Here is a 15,270-nt window from a genome sequence, read left to right on the forward strand (position 1 = left end):
CCCACTTCTTCAGATGCAAAGAAGAATGCATTCTTCAGATGCATCTGAAGAAGTGGGTATTCACCCACGAAAGCTCATGCTGCAAAACGTCTGTTAGTCTATAAGGTGCCACAGGATTCTTTGCTGCTTCTATAAAATGTGAGGAAAAACTAACCTGGATAAATTTCACACAAAAAGCTAATTTGATTAATTGGTAAGAAATACAGTAATTGTTTAGTCTAGAGAAGAGAAGACTGACATGATAACAGTTTTCAAGTATATGAAAGGTTGTTACAAGGAGGAGAGAGAGAAATTGTTCTCATTAACCTCTGAGGGTAGGACAAGAAGCAATGGGCTTAAATTGCAACAAGGGAGGTTTAGGTTGGCCATTAGGAAAAACTTCCTAACAGGTGGGGTAGTGGAGCAATGGAATAAATTGCCCAGGGAGGATATAGAATCTACATCATTGGAGATTTTACAGAGCAGGTTAGACAAACCAGGTTAGGGGTGGTATAGATAATACTTAGTCCTGCCACAAGTGCAGGGGATTAGACTTTCTCTCCTATGATTCAATGATTCAAATAGAATCACAGAGTTTACAACCAGAAGGGATGACCAGATCATCTCCTTAAGAAGAAACTGAATAGAAATAGTTTCTAAACCTTGTCGTATTGATGATAATGAGAAATAAAACATAAGAAAAGGGAAACAACAAACAATATGTGTATTTCTGTTTGATTTTTAGGCAAACAAAATTCAAAAATTGGTAAGTGTCATTGTCCTTCCTCAGACAAAATTTCTTTTTTGTATCAAATTGGATCCTGATGTGGGAGTTTGTTTAATTGTTGTGGAGTTGTTTGCTTTTAAATTTAACTTTTACAATTCTGGTGCAATATTTAACCTGTTTTTGTTTGTTTCTGTACTTGCTTTTTGTTATTATTGTTTTTTGATTGGGGGGTTAGTGTAATTTCATAAAATGTGGGGAAACACTAAATTGGATAGATTTCACACCAAAATTTAATTTGAAAAGCCGATAAGCAATAGAATTACAGACTTAAAGACCAGAAAGGACCCCTGGCTCCTCTTCTCCGACATCCTGAAGAGGAGGCTGATTTCTCTCAGCCTTCGCTGTCATATGCGTGAAAAATAGAAATAAAATGTAAGAAAATGGAAACCCCTAACAAAAATATATCTTTATTTCTCTTTAATTTTTAGACCAATGAGATAAAGAAATAAGTAAAAGACGGTTACTCACCGTTGTAACTGTTGTTCTTCGAGATGTGTTGCTCATATCCATTCCAGTAAGGTGTGCGCGCGCCGCGTGCACGTTCGTCGGAAGATTTTTTACCCTAGCAACACTCGGTGGGTCGGCTGGGCGACCCCTGGAGTGGCGCCGCTATAGCGCCAGATATATACCCCTGCCGACCCACCCGCCCCTCAGTTCCTTCTTGCTGGCTACTCCGACAGTGGGGAAGGAGGGTGGGTGTGGAATGGATATGAGCAACACATCTCGAAGAACAACAGTTACAACGGTGAGCAACCGTCTTTTCTTCTTCGAGTGATTGCTCATATGCATTCCAGTAAGGTGATTCCCAAGCCTTACGTAGGTGGTGGGGTCGGAGTGAGATGTTGCAGAATGCAAACTGCTGAGCCAAAGGCTGCATCATCTATGGACTGTTGGACCAATGAGGCAAAGGTGTGGACCGAGGACCAGGTAGTTGCACAACATATCCCCTGGAAGGGTATGTGAGCCAGGAAGGCAGCAGAAGAAGCCTGAGCCCTGGTGAAACGTGCAGTAAGGTGGCTCAATGGAACATGGGCCAAGTCACAGGAGGTGCGAATGCACGACGTCACCCAAGATGAAAACCTCTGGGAGGAGACAGGTAGGCCCTTCGTCGGGTCTGCCAGTACGACGAAGAGTTGGGGCATACGAAAGGGCTTTGTCCGCTCGATATAAAGAGCGAGCGCCCTACGGACGTCTAGGGAGGGCAAATGTGCTCCCTTCACGATGAGTGTGGCTGCGGAAAGAAGACCGGAAGGAAGATATCCTGGTTGATATGAAAGGTCACCAGCACCTTAGGGAGGAAGGCCGGACGTGGTCACAACTGCACCTTGTCCTTGAGAAACATAGTGCACCGTGGGTCCACCGTGAGAGCCTGAAGCTCGGAGACTCGTCTGGCCGATGCAAAGGCTACAAGGAAAAAACTGTCTTTCAGGACAGGTATATCAGCGAGAATGTTGTCAGTGGCTCGAATGGGGCAGGCATAAGGCTGGTTATAACCAGGTTGAAGACCCAGGTTTTGGCGGGGCAGCGAACCTGGGGGTATAAACGCTCCAAGCCCTTGAGGAACCTAGAAATCATCGGGTGTGAGAATACGGAGCAGCCACTCTCCCCTGGGTGGAAGGTAGAGATGGCTGCCAAGTGTACCCTTAATGATGACCGCGCCAGGCGCTGCTGTTTGAAAGACCAGAGGTAGTCCAAGATGGAATGGATCAGAACCTCGGTGGGAGAAACATTGTGTGTTACGTAGCAGCAGGAGAAACGCTTCCACTTGGCCAGATACGTTAACCGAGTGGAAGGTTTCCTACCACCCAGGAGAATCCTGTAGAACCGAGGCAGAACAACGTAACTCGGATCGGTTCAGTCCCGCAGCAGGCATGCTGTGAGGTGCAGGGATTGCAGGTCTGGGTGGTGAAGTTTGCCGTGATCCTGCGTTATGAGGTCTGGGCAAAGAGGCAGGGGAATCGGGTTGGCTACCAACAGGTCTAGCAACATGGTGTACCAGTGCTGCCTGGGTCACGCTGAAGCGATCATGATCAGGTGCGCTCTGTCCCTGCGGAGTTTTAGCAGGGCCCTGTGAACCAGCGGGAATGGCGGAAAAGCGTACAGCAGACGGCTCGTCCACGGCATCAGAAAAGCATCCAAGACCGAGCCCGGGGAGAGGCCTTGGAACGAGCAGAACTTCTCTCTTGTTCTGTTCTCGCGAGAGCGAAGAGGACTATGCGGGGAAAGCCCCACTTCTGGAAAACGGAATGGATAACATCCGAAGGAATCGACCACTTGGAGACAGGAAGGATCTGCTGAGGCGATCCGCCAGAGTGTTCCGGACCCCTGGGAGAAAGGACGCTACCAGGTCTATTGATTGGGCTGTGCAGAAGTCCCGGAGCTGGATAGCTCCCTGCAAGGAGGGGAGGACCGTGCTCCTTTGTGCTTGTTTATGTAACACATGACCGTTGTGTTGTCTGTGAACACCGCGACACAACGGCCTTGCAGGTGCTGCTGAAACGTCTGGCACACAAGGCAGACTGCTCTCAGCTCCCGGACATTGATGTGCAAGGCCAGCTCTTGAGCCGACCAAAGGCCTTGAGTACGAAACTGACCCAGGTGAGCACCCCAGCCGAGAGATGGGGCGTCCGTCATGAGGGACACCAAGGGGTGAGGTGGATGAAACAGCATCCCTGCACATACCAGGGAGGCCGTCGACCCCCAGTTGAGGGAGCCTAGGATGCTCGGGGGGATCGAGGCGACCATGACCATTCTGTCTCTGCCCATGTGGTACACCGAGGTGAGCCACGATTGAAGTGTATGGAGGCGAATCCTGGCATGTTTGGTTACGAATGTGCAGGCAGCCATGTGACCCAGGAAACCTAGGCAAGTGTGAGCCAAAGTTGTCAGGAAGGTCCGTAGACCTTGTACAATGGTTACCATCACGTGAAACCAAGGCTGAGGTAAGCAGGCTGTGGCGAGACTGGAGTCCAGGATGGCCCCAATGAAGTCTATTCCCTGTGTTGGAATCAGGGTGGATTCCTCTATATGGATCATCAGGCCTAAACGCAGGAATAGGTCCTTGTCGACGCCCACATGACTGGTAACTTGGGCCCCAGTGGTCCCTCGAATGAGCCAATCATCTAGATACTGAGAATGTGTATCCGACGGTGGCGGAGAGAGGTCGCGACTACAGCCAGATGCTTTGAATACACTTGAGGCTGTATAGAGGCCAACCGGGAGGACCGTAAACTGGAAATGATGACGGTTGGCCACAAACCAGAAATACCTTCTATGTGGAGGATAAATGGCGACATGAAAATACGCGCCCTACATATCGAGGGTGGCATACCAGTCTCCGGGATCCAAGGATTGGATGACGGTCCCCATGGATACCATGCGGAACTTCAGGTGTATCATGAACTTGTTGAGCTCCCGCAGGTCTAGGATAGGTCTGAGACCTCCCTTCGCCTTGGGGATTAAGAATTAGTGGGAGTAGAACCTTTTTACCCCTTTCGTCCTTTGGAACCTCCTCTATAGCTCGGATGGTGAGGAGCGTCTGCACCTCTTGCAAGAGGAATTGCTTGTGAGAGGGGTCCCTAAGAGGGACGAGGATGGGTAGGCTTTTGCCCCATTGGTGGTTAGGAGGACCCTGATTTTGGCCCCTTTGGGGTCCTGACTGACGCCTACGACTGCCTCAGCGACGCCTGCTGGCAAAGTCCTGTCTTTGTCTAGGTGCAGGGTAAGGGCGGTGAGGCTGGGGCGGAAAGGTCGGCGCTGAGTCACCGGCGTGTGCATGCCGAGAGGGAGCGCATAGTGACCTTGCTGTCCTTTAGGCTTTGCAGCCTAGGGTCAGTTTTTTTCAGAGAACAGGCCTTTGCCATTGAAGGGCAAGTCCTGTATAGTGTGCAGCAGCTGCGAGGGAAGGCTCGATAACTGGAGCCATGAAATGTGCCTCGTGGCAACACCCGTGGCCAGAGTCATGGCTGCGGAGTCAGCTACATCCAACGAGGCCTGGAGGGAAGCTCTCACCGCCTTCATCCCTTTTTCCAGGAGGGCATCAAACTCTTGACGGGAGTTCTGAGAAACTGACTCCGTAAATTTGCCCACCGCCGCCCATAGTATCAGCTAAGCAGGGCTTGCTGGTTTGCTACGCGAAGTTGCAGGGCCCCTGCCGAGTACATCTTACGGCCCAGTAAGTCCATTTGCCTAGCCTCCTTGGATTTAGGGGCTGGTGCCTGCTGGCCATGGCGTTCCGTCATATTGACGGACTGGACGACAAGGGAGCAGGGGGGAAGATGTACATATAGGTGCCCGTAGCCCCTGGAGGATACTATGTACATGCGTTCGACTCCCGTGCCCGCGGGCGGGATAGTGGCTTGAGACTGCCAGATGGTATCCGCATAGACCTTGATAGTCGGAATGAACGGTAGGGCCACTCTAGTGGGGGCGTCAGCCGACAGAATGTCTACGACCGGATCCTGTATCTCCGAGACTTCCTCCATTTGGAGATTCATATTGAGTGCCACCCGTCTCAGGAGGTCCTGATGGGCCCCCAAGTCGATAGGGCCCGAGGAGTACGCTCCTGCCACCGCCTCATCTGGGGAGGAGGGAGAAGAAAGGCCGGGGACAAGTGGGTCCTGTGTAGGCTCGCGCTCCTGGATGACCTCCTGATCCGGTGGGATGTCGGAATCCGGTGACTGAACTGGGGCTTCCTCCGTACCAGTCGGGGGGGGGGGCGCTAACTGTCGCCTCTACCACCTATTGCTCTGACAGAACAGAGCGAGATGGGATCACAGGTAGGCCTTTGGCCTGATGGCACGCCCAAGATGTACAGGGTGACCACTGATGGGGGTCAGGGTCCTGGGCCTGGGGCACCTGGAAGACTCTGGTGTGCACATCCGAATGGATGGCCATGGAGGAGCTAAAAAGCCCTGGGCAGAGTCTCCCTCTCCAGCTGACGTCGCTCGACGCAGCACCGGGGATCGGTACCGGGAGGCATACCGGTACCAGGAGCGAGAATGGGACCTGTGACCAGAGCGGTGCCAAGAGGTCGACCGAGATCTCGAGGCTCAACATCGGGAGTGGCTACGGGAGTTCAGTACCTGGAGTGGTGCCGGGAGCTGGATCGGCGCTGAGTGTTCTGGGTTGGTGAACGGGACGCTGATCGGTGCCGCGAGTACGACCGGTACCGAAATGGAGAACGGTGCCGGGACTGCGAGCGGCGTTGGTACCTGGCTTGGCGACAGGACCGAGAACATCTGCGGGATTGCAATCGTGAACGGTGCCGCTCTGCGGTGCCGACACAGGGTGGTCTGATCAAGGCAGGCTTGCCGATCAACTATATAACCCGCACTGGCGGTGCCAGGGGTTGAGGCAGCGCAGGCGCTGTCATTGCAATCAACTCCCTCACCATGGAAATGTCTCCGGTGTGGAGGGAATAGTGAGCTCAACCACGGCTCACACCGGGGAGCGTTCAGGCACTGGACTCGACGGCTTTTGTGTGGCCGGAGTCGATGGTGCCAATATTGTCAGTGACGCAGCAAGTATCGGAACCGGGCAGTCCGACTTAGTATAGCGCTCGGGCTGCGGAGCAGGCGGCTCTGACGCAGCTTAATAGTGAGCTCAACCACGGCTCGTACTGGAGAGCTTTCGGCACTGGACTCGACGGCTCTTGCGTGGCCGGAGTCGACGGTGCCGATATTGTCGGTGCCACGGCAGATATCAGTGCCGGGCGGTCCGACTTAGTATAGCGCTCGGGCTGCGGAGCAGGCGGCTCGGACGCAGCAAGAGTCTTGTGCCTCTTCATCCTCCAGGAGAGGGATCCGTGCTGAGCGGACGTCGGAGCCAGCGACGGCCGGTGCCAAGAGGCCTTGGCGGTACCGGCGATCCAGTGCCGAGGGAGCGCTTCTTGAAGACTGACCAGCGCTCGGTGCCAAGAGTGGAGGAGTAAGAGCTGCCTCCCTCAGGAGCTGCTTGAGACGAAAGTCCCGCTCCCCTTTTGTTCTCGGCTTAAAGGCCTTACAAATGCGGCACTTATCTGTTAGGTGAGATTCCTCGAGGCACTTAGGAGAGGATCTCTTGTCGGCATCGGCTTGTGGCCAGCAGAGCACAGTGTGAAACCCTGTGAACCGGGCATAGTACCTGGCACCGGGTGCAGGGAAGGAGATAATCCCCGAACCCCTGTGAACTATATACACTAACTATACTACAAACGAATAAAGTTAACTACAACTATATAAATCTGAACTATATATACAAGGTTTAACGAGAGAAACTACGAGTAGCTAGGGAAGTGGAGGTCAGCTAAGCTGCGCTCCACTGTTCCAACGACCAACACGGGTGGTAAGAAGGAACTGAGGGGCGGGTGGGTCGGCAGGGGTATATATCTGGTGCTATAGCGGCGCCACTCCAGGGGGCGCCCAGCCAACCCACCGAGTGTTACTAGGGTAAAAATCTTCCGACGAACGTGCACGCAGCGCGCGCACACCTAACTGGAATGCATATGAGCAATCACTCGAAGAAGTGTCATTATCCTTCCTCTGACAAGAAACATTTTGTAGCTATTTGGATCCTCATGTGGGAGTTTGTTTAATTGTGCTGGAGTTGTTTTCTTTTTAATTTAACTTTTAAAATTGTTGCAATAGGAAATCTTTTTTTTCATTTCTTTGCTAGCAGGCTTTTCTCTTATTTTTATTATCATCTTTTGGGAGGGTGTGTAGGGGTTTGTTTTGTAATGTAACTTTATAAAATGTGGGGAAAGACTAAACTGGATGAATTTCCACCAAAAGCTAATTTGAAAGACTGATAAGCAATAGAGTCATAGAGTCTCAGAGTTTAAGACCAGAAGGGATGACCAGATTCTCTAGTCCAGTGGTCCCCAAATAGTGGGTTGGGCCCCCTAGGGGTATGTGGAGGAATGTTCGTTGGAGGGGTGTGAGCAGGGCCCTGGCCAGCCCCTATGAGGGGGAAGGGAGGGAGCACCACCAAGCCCTGCTCTGCTCCCGCCCTAGCTCCGGCCCCAGCACCAGCTCCATTTTGCCCCCTGCTCCGCCCCCAGCCCAGCTCTGCCCTCATTCCCTCTCTGCCCCAGGCCAGCTCCACCTCTATTCCCAGCTCTTCTCTTATCCCCAGTTCTTTGCCCAGCTCCACTTTCAGCCCAAGCTCCTCTGCTGAGCCAACTGTGCAGTAATGGAAAGGGCGGGGGGGGGGGTCGCACACGGATTCCATTACTGGTAATGGGGGAGAGGGGGCAACAGGAAAAGTTTTGGCACCACTGGTCTAGTCTGACCTCCTTAATAGGCGACTAAATAAAAATAATCTCTGCGTCTTAACTGTTGTAGTGATGATAAAGAGAAATAAAACATAAGAAAAAGGAAACTCCGAACAAACAATATGTGTATTTCTGTTTAATTTTTAGGCAAACTACATACAGAAATTGGTAAGTGTCATTAGCCTTCCTCCGACAGGAAATATTCTGTACCTAATGGGATCCTCATAATTGTTGTGGAGTTGTTCGCTTTTAAATTTAACTTTTACAATTTTGTTGCAATATGAAACTTCTTTTTGTTTGTTTTCTTGCTTTTTATTACTATTCTTTTTTTGAAGGGTTACTGTAATTCTGTAAAATGTGGGGAAAGGCTAAACTGGAGAGATTTCCCACCAAAAGCCAGTTTGAAATACTGATAATCAATAGAGTCATGGAGTCACAGAGTTTAAGATCAGAAAGTACCACTGGATCTTCTTGTCTGACGTCCTGAAGAGGAGGTTGATTTCTCTCAGCCTTCACTGTCATATAGATGATAAAGAGAAATAAAACATAAGAAAAGGGAAATGCCTAACAACATATATATTTATTTCTCTTTAATTTTTAGAGAAACGAGATAACGAAATAAGTAAGTGTCATTATCCTTCCTCTGACAAGAAACTTTTTGTACCATTTTGGAGTCTCATGTGGGAGTTTGTTTAATTGTGGTGGAGTTGTTTGCTTTTAAATTTATTTTTTTTAATTGATGCAATAGGAACCTTTTTTTGTTTGTTTGCTTTTTATTATTATTATTTTGGGGGTGGGTTGTTTTGTAATATAACTTTATAAAATGTGGGGAAAGACTAAACTGGATGAATTTTACACCAAAAGCTAGTTTGAAAAATGAAATAGCAATACTGTAGTAACATAGGCAGTGGCCAAGAAAATATGGCACAGAAGGATTTGTGGGAAGATAGTGGAGGACTATCAGGTCCTGAGATAGTTAACCTCCCTCCACATTGCAAAGTGGGCAGGTAACCAAGCTGAATTAAAGTGGTACCTGGGCTACAGCCTATATTCAAAGTCTTGCCAGCCAGCCTGGGTGCAAAGCACCAACAAACTTAAGGCAGAGTTTTCGTGCTTGTGCAATAAATAGGTTGGGGCAAGAACCAGGTAAGATCCTGGGCTAACTCTGCAGCGAAGATCCACCCTGGGAGAGAGACACACATGCAACCCAGTGGAGGTTCTGATGAACTTTTAGAATTTTCTTTTTCCCTCGGTGTATTAGTTTGTACAGTATTGAATCATGCAATACTTGTTCAGATCAGATCTCATCTCTAATCATGTGGTTGTTTTTAGGGTGGAGAAGATCTGTGGCACCTGTAGAAGAAGGTAATTAAAGATGATATTTTATCAATGTCCAAATATCAGTCCCTATGAGGCGATGTGCCTCTCTTTCCCTGAATGTGGGAGTGGATGCAGGGCCAGCTCTAACATTTTTGCCGCCCCAAGCAAAAAAAAAAAAAGAGCTCTGCCCTGCCCCCGCGAGCGCTGCCCGACCCCTCCCCGAGCGTTGCGTTGCACCGCCCAAGTCCCCGACCCCCCAGCGCCACGTCACATCGCACCGCCCAAGTCCCCGCCCCCCGAGCGCTGCGTGGCACCGCCCAAGTCCCCGCCCCCCCGCTCCACGTAGCACCGCCCAAGTCCCCGCCCCCCAGCACCATGTCGCGCCGCCCAAGTCCCCACCCCCCCCAGCGCCGTGTCGCAGCGCCCACGTCCCCGCCCCCCCGAGCGCCGCGTCGCGCCTCCCAAGTCCCCGCCCCCCAGCACCACGTCGCGCCGCCCAAGTCCCCGCCCCCCCAGCACCACGTCGTGCCGCCCAAGTCCCTGCCCCCCGAGCACGGCCCACGTCCCCGCCCCCCCGAGCGCCGTGTCTCTGCACCCAAGTCCCCGCCCCCCGAGCGCCGCGTCGCAGCACCCACGGCCCCGCCCCCCAGCGCCGCGTCATGCCTCCCAAGTTCCCGCCCCCCCGAGCGCCGCGCCGCCCAAGTCCCCGCCCCTCCGAGCACGGCCCACGTCCCCGCCCCCCCGAGCGCCGCGTCACGCCTCCCAAGTCCCCGCCCCCCAGCACCACGTCGCGCCGCCCAAGTCCCCGCCCCCCCAGCACCACGTCGTGCCGCCCAAGTCCCTGCCCCCCCGAGCACGGCCCAAGTCCCTGCCCCCCCGAGCGCCGTGTCACAGCACCCAAGTCCCCGCCCCCCGAGCGCCGCGTCGCAGCACCCAAGTCCCCGCCCCCCAGCGCCGCGTCATGCCTCCCAAGTTCCCGCCCCCCCGAGCGCCGCGCCGCCCAAGTCCCCGCCCCTCCGAGCACGGCCCAAGTCCCCGCCCCCCCGAGCGCCGCGTTGCAGCACCCAAGTCCCCGCCCCCCCAGTGCCGCGTCGCGCCTCCCAAGTCCCCGCCCCCCAAGCGCCGCCCATCCAAACCAAAAACAACAAAACCAAACCCCGATCGCCGCCCCCTCCCAAGGTGCCGCCCCAAGCATGTGCTTGGTAGGCTGGTGCCTAGAGCCGGCCCTGCGCTCTGCCTCCGCCTCCTCCCTTGAGTGCACTGCCACCGCTCTGCTTCTCCCCCCTCCCTCCCAGACTTACCGTGTGCCAAACAGCTGTTTCATGCAGCAAGGCTGGGAGGGAGGAGAAGCCGAGCAGGGCGTTCGGGTGAGGCGGCAGTGGTGGAGTGGAGGTGAGCTGGAGCAGGGAGTGGTTCCTCTACCCCCATTACTTCCTGTGCCCCTCCAATCCTAGCTCACTCTGCTCTGCCTGCTCCCCTGAAGCAGAGCGGCGGGGCACCCGGGGGAGCAGGCAAAGCAGAGGTGAACTAGGGCAGGAGGTCATGGGGGCCCGCAGGAAGCAATGGGCAGGGCCGCCTGGGGAGGGGGCAAGTGGGGAAATTTGCCCCAGGCCCTGGTCTCCACAGGGGCCCCCACGAGAATGGCTGAGGATCCCGACCCTGCCTCCGCCCCGCTCCCGGAGACTCAGCGCATCCAGGCCCATCCCCGCACAGCTGCACCGTGGCTCTAGCGGGGTCCCTGAGCTCCGCCCTGCTCAGAGCCGCGTGTTAAGGGGGCGGGGCTTCGAGCTCCAGCGGGGCCTGAGCTCCCTCCACTCGGCTCGAGATCGCAGCCCCGCCCCCCTGACCACGGGGCTCTGAGCAGGGAGGAGCTCAGGGACCCCGCCGGAGCAATGGTGCAGCTGTCGAGGGAGGCTGCTGGATGCACTGAGGCTCCAGGAGAGGAGGGAGCCAGGGGTAAGGGGCCGGGACTGGGGAGGTTGGCTAAGGGGCAGGAATTCCTGGGGACAGTCAGGGCACAGGGAGGGGGTAGAGGTTGGGGAGGGCATCAGGGGACAGGTAATGGGGGGGTTGGATTATGGATGTTGCAGGGGTCTGTCAGGACTCAGCAGGGGGTGGATAGGGGTCGGGACAGTCAGGGGACAGGGAGCAGGGCTTGGTCCATGGGGGGTATGGGTCTCTGGGGGAGGGAGACGGGGAGGGGACAAGGAGCAGGATGGGTTGGGGATTCTGAGGCGGGCAGTCGGGGGGCAGGAAGTGGGTGGGGGTTGGATAGGGGGCAGGGCCAGGCTGTTTGGGAGGCACAATCTTCCCTACCCTAAAGCTCATTCAGCAGTTTGAGGCTTGCAGAAGAGCCAAGCTGTTAGCTTTTCAATTAGGGCTGCCATCCCTTTCACTTCTCAAATGCCAAGTTATAGTCTATATTTAATTTCAGTGCCATAGGGCGATTCATGTCAGGGGAGGGGAGCTTCATTTAAAATTAGCCGCTGAGGGAGGGATCACATGGGAAGAGCAATATCCTTCCCAACCCTACCAAGGGAGACCCACCCCCCTCCCTTGCATTCCCTGAGACTTCAAAGGGGTTAATTCAGTGGTTCTCAAACTTTTATACTAGTGACCCCTTTCACATAGCAAACCTCTGAGTACAACCCCCCCCCCCCTTATAAACTGAAAACACTTTTTTATATATATAACACTATTATAAATGCTGGAGGCAAAGCGGGGTTGGAGGTGGAGGCTGACAGCTCGCGACCCCCAGTAATAAGCTCGTGACCTCCTGAGGCATCCTCACCCCCAGTTTGAGAACCCCTGGGTTAATTTAATTTTAGCACCCTGTGTCCATTCCACATACATGTGCTATTTTGAGCATTTCAGTTTTCACAACATAGGCTCATCCCAGATTCTGGAACAAGCTCAAATGCTCAGTTCGTGGAGTATGTACATACACTATACTAAAGACAAACCCACAGTAACCGTCTCCAGTTTGTGAGGGACCACATGGAGCTAGTCTCTAGGAAACAGATAAATGCATGGAGGTTAAGTCCATTAATGGCTATTAGCCAGGATGGGTAAGGAATGGTGTCCCTAGCCTCTGTTTGTCAGAGGGTGGAGATGGATGGCAGGAGAGAGATCACTTGATCATTACCTGTTAGGTTCACTCCCTCTGGGGCACTTGGCATTGGCCATTGTCGGTAGACAGAATACTGGGCTGGATGGACCTTTGGTTTGACCCTGTATGGCTGTTCTTATGTTCTAACCTAAATGAACCCAAAGTTATGGAGACCGATATGAGTCAAGGAAGCCAGCAGAGTATCAGAAACCTGGAAAAATCTCTGACTGGATAGGCACAGGCGTTTGGTCACAAGCTGAGGTGGTTCAAAAGTTTTGGATTTTTTTTAAGCAGAATTTTTTTATTGTTTCTTTAAACAATCAAATACAGCAAACAGCAAATATTTGGCTACACGCTTCTGAAACCCCAAACCATATTCAGGTTTTGGCAGACTAATTTCAGCTTTTCAATTAAAAAAACACAACAAATTTTGAAGGAAAGCAGACATTGTCCGTATTTTTTTTTCTGCTTTTTAAAAAACCCTAGTTTTCAATCCAGAAAAAGTTTTGACGGAAAATATTTGTCCAACCCTTTTAATGAGCTTTAGTGCCTTTTAGCACTGGCTGATGCTGAGAACCAGTTATACCTTGTAAAGAAGTTTTCTCAAAACTGGGTTTGTGCCGAGATACAGAAGGTTTATTTTTCCCAGGGTGCAGAGCAAGTGGAGCAATTTTCGCCGGGCCCCACAGGGGCCCCCACAAGAATATAGTATTGTATAGTATTGCAACTTTTTTTTATGGAAGGGGCCCCCAAAATTGCTTTGCCCCAGGCCCCCTGAATCCTCTGGGCAGCCCTGGCAATGGGGGCGGGGGGGAATGTGGCACGCCTGGGGGAGGAGGAAGGGGTTTTGGGGAAGGGGTTCTGAAGGGGTGGAGTTCGGTCAGGGCCAGGGGCACGAAAAAAAAGGGGGGCGGACAAAAACTTTTTTGCTTGGGATGGCAAAAACCCTAGCGCCGGCCCAGACCCTCCCCCAGGGTCAAGCTCTGACCCTCATGCTCTGATTTTCTCTCTCCTCAGTGAATGTGACTTTGGATCCAGACACGGCTCATCCCAAACTCGTCCTGTCTGAGGATCGGAAAAGTGTGAGATGGGGAGGCATGTGGCAGGATCTGCCCGAGAACCCTGAGAGATTTGACACTATGTTCTGTGTGCTGGGCTGTGAGGGATTCACCTCGGGGAGACATTGCTGGGAGGTGGAGGTGGGGGATGCGACATTTTGGGCTGTGGGGGTGGCCAGAGAGTCTGTGGGGAGGAAGGGATGGATCAGCCTCAGCCCTGAGCGGGGGATCTGGGCTGTGGAGTGGTGGTGGGGTCAGTTCCGGGCTCTTACCAACCCTGTGACACTCCTGCCCCTGAGCCGGGTCCCCAGCAGGATCCGGGTTTGTCTGGACTGTGACCGGGGTCAGGTGACATTTATCAATGCTGGTGATGACACTCAGATCTTCACTTTCCCACCGGGCTCCATCCCTTGGAAGAGAATCCGACCCTGGCTCTGGGTCTTGGGACCCCAGCTCAGACTGTGTCCGTGATACTGGAGACCCTGAAATTAGCATCTCTTGCCTCACACACCCCAGTCTCTATGACTCTGGAGGACTTCCATCCATCCAGCCTCTGGCTCCTCATCTCTGTGACCCCTGGAAGCTCCTCCCCCTCCCTGCAGCCCCAGGGGTAGGAGGGGGAAGAACCCCGGGGCTGCAGGGGAGCAGAGGGGCCCTGAGGGGCAGAGGTGCGGGCTGGGCAGGGGGCAGAACTAACAGCTGGGCTGGGGACAGGCAGAGGTGGGGGTGGCAGGGACACAGCATGAATCAATCAGGGTTTGGGGGGTTGGGGAGAAGCTGGAAGCTCCGCAGCAGCAGGGAGCGGTTTGTACAGATCTGTGTCATTGGATCTCATTGGGGTCTCCCAGCCTGAGCTCCTGCTGCAGGGGCCCAAGGCACCTTCCCCTGTAACTACAGGAGAGCTGTTAACACTGGATGGGAGAGTTCAAAAATCAGAAGATAAAGCAGGATACATTATACATTGGTTTGAGCCCTCATGTTTTGCGGGGGTCAATTTCATGATCGTTGGCTCTGACTCATGATTATTAAGTTCTGGGGTTGGTAACACTGCGAGAGTCATGGGTGTGGTGGGGGGGCAGGCTGGGCTGAACCAGAGAAAACACAAGAAAAAGATAAAGTAAAACAAAATAAATGGAGACTCCTGGAGAAAGGGGTGAAAAGTAAATATCAAAACAAGGACAGAAAAACACTCTGAAGAGGGGAAAGAGCCAGAGGCAGTGAGAGGGGAAGGGATAAACTCCGGGGAATGATGAAGACCATGAGGGGGATGATCTGTGAAGGGATCAGAGGAGAGGGGAAGACACAGAGAAATAAACAGGGATGGGAAATGAGGGCTAGAAAAATGGCGAGTAAAAATGACCAGTGTGCCAGAGAAGGGAGAAGAAAAGGGACAGAGATTTATAAACATCACTGAAGGTGCGACTGTCACGCATTAATTTCACTTGTTACTTCCTTGACTTTGTTGCCTTTTTAATGTCATTAAAAATAATTGTTCCCAAAACCTGTGGGTCTGTTTTCTATTGTTGTGGGTATTAAAGCTGCTTCTCAGCTCCTGTGCACTCTGACGGGTATTTACAGTAAATAAAGCATGAAAGACAATTCTGGTTTGTTCCTTTTGAATTTTCCAGCTGCAGTTGTTAGGGGTAGAGTCCCTGGATTTGCTTCCCTACTTGGTTGTGTCCACTGAGCATCAATAGGGAAAACACCGGCATGTCCCTCTGATGAGAGCTGGGGTTTTGCTGTGACACGTTGCTATCTGTCTTCT

The 15,270-nt window shown here is 52.9% G+C and overlaps 1 protein-coding gene across 1 annotated transcript in view; it reads left to right on the forward strand.

Moving 5' to 3' along the window:
• LOC123346694 (butyrophilin subfamily 1 member A1-like) overlaps positions 1–13,976 on the forward strand; it is a 30,624-nt gene extending 16,648 nt beyond the window's left edge. Inside the window, exons 9-10 of the mRNA XM_044984167.1 lie at positions 9,351–9,383; positions 13,465–13,976. Coding sequence (XP_044840102.1) covers positions 9,351–9,383; positions 13,465–13,976 — 545 coding nt within the window. The remainder of the gene's footprint in view (positions 1–9,350; positions 9,384–13,464) is intronic.
• The last annotated feature ends 1,294 nt before the right edge of the window (positions 13,977–15,270 follow it).

Source organism: Mauremys mutica, chromosome 12, assembly GCF_020497125.1.
Source record: "Mauremys mutica isolate MM-2020 ecotype Southern chromosome 12, ASM2049712v1, whole genome shotgun sequence".
Classification (NCBI taxonomy): domain Eukaryota; kingdom Metazoa; phylum Chordata; order Testudines; family Geoemydidae; genus Mauremys; species Mauremys mutica.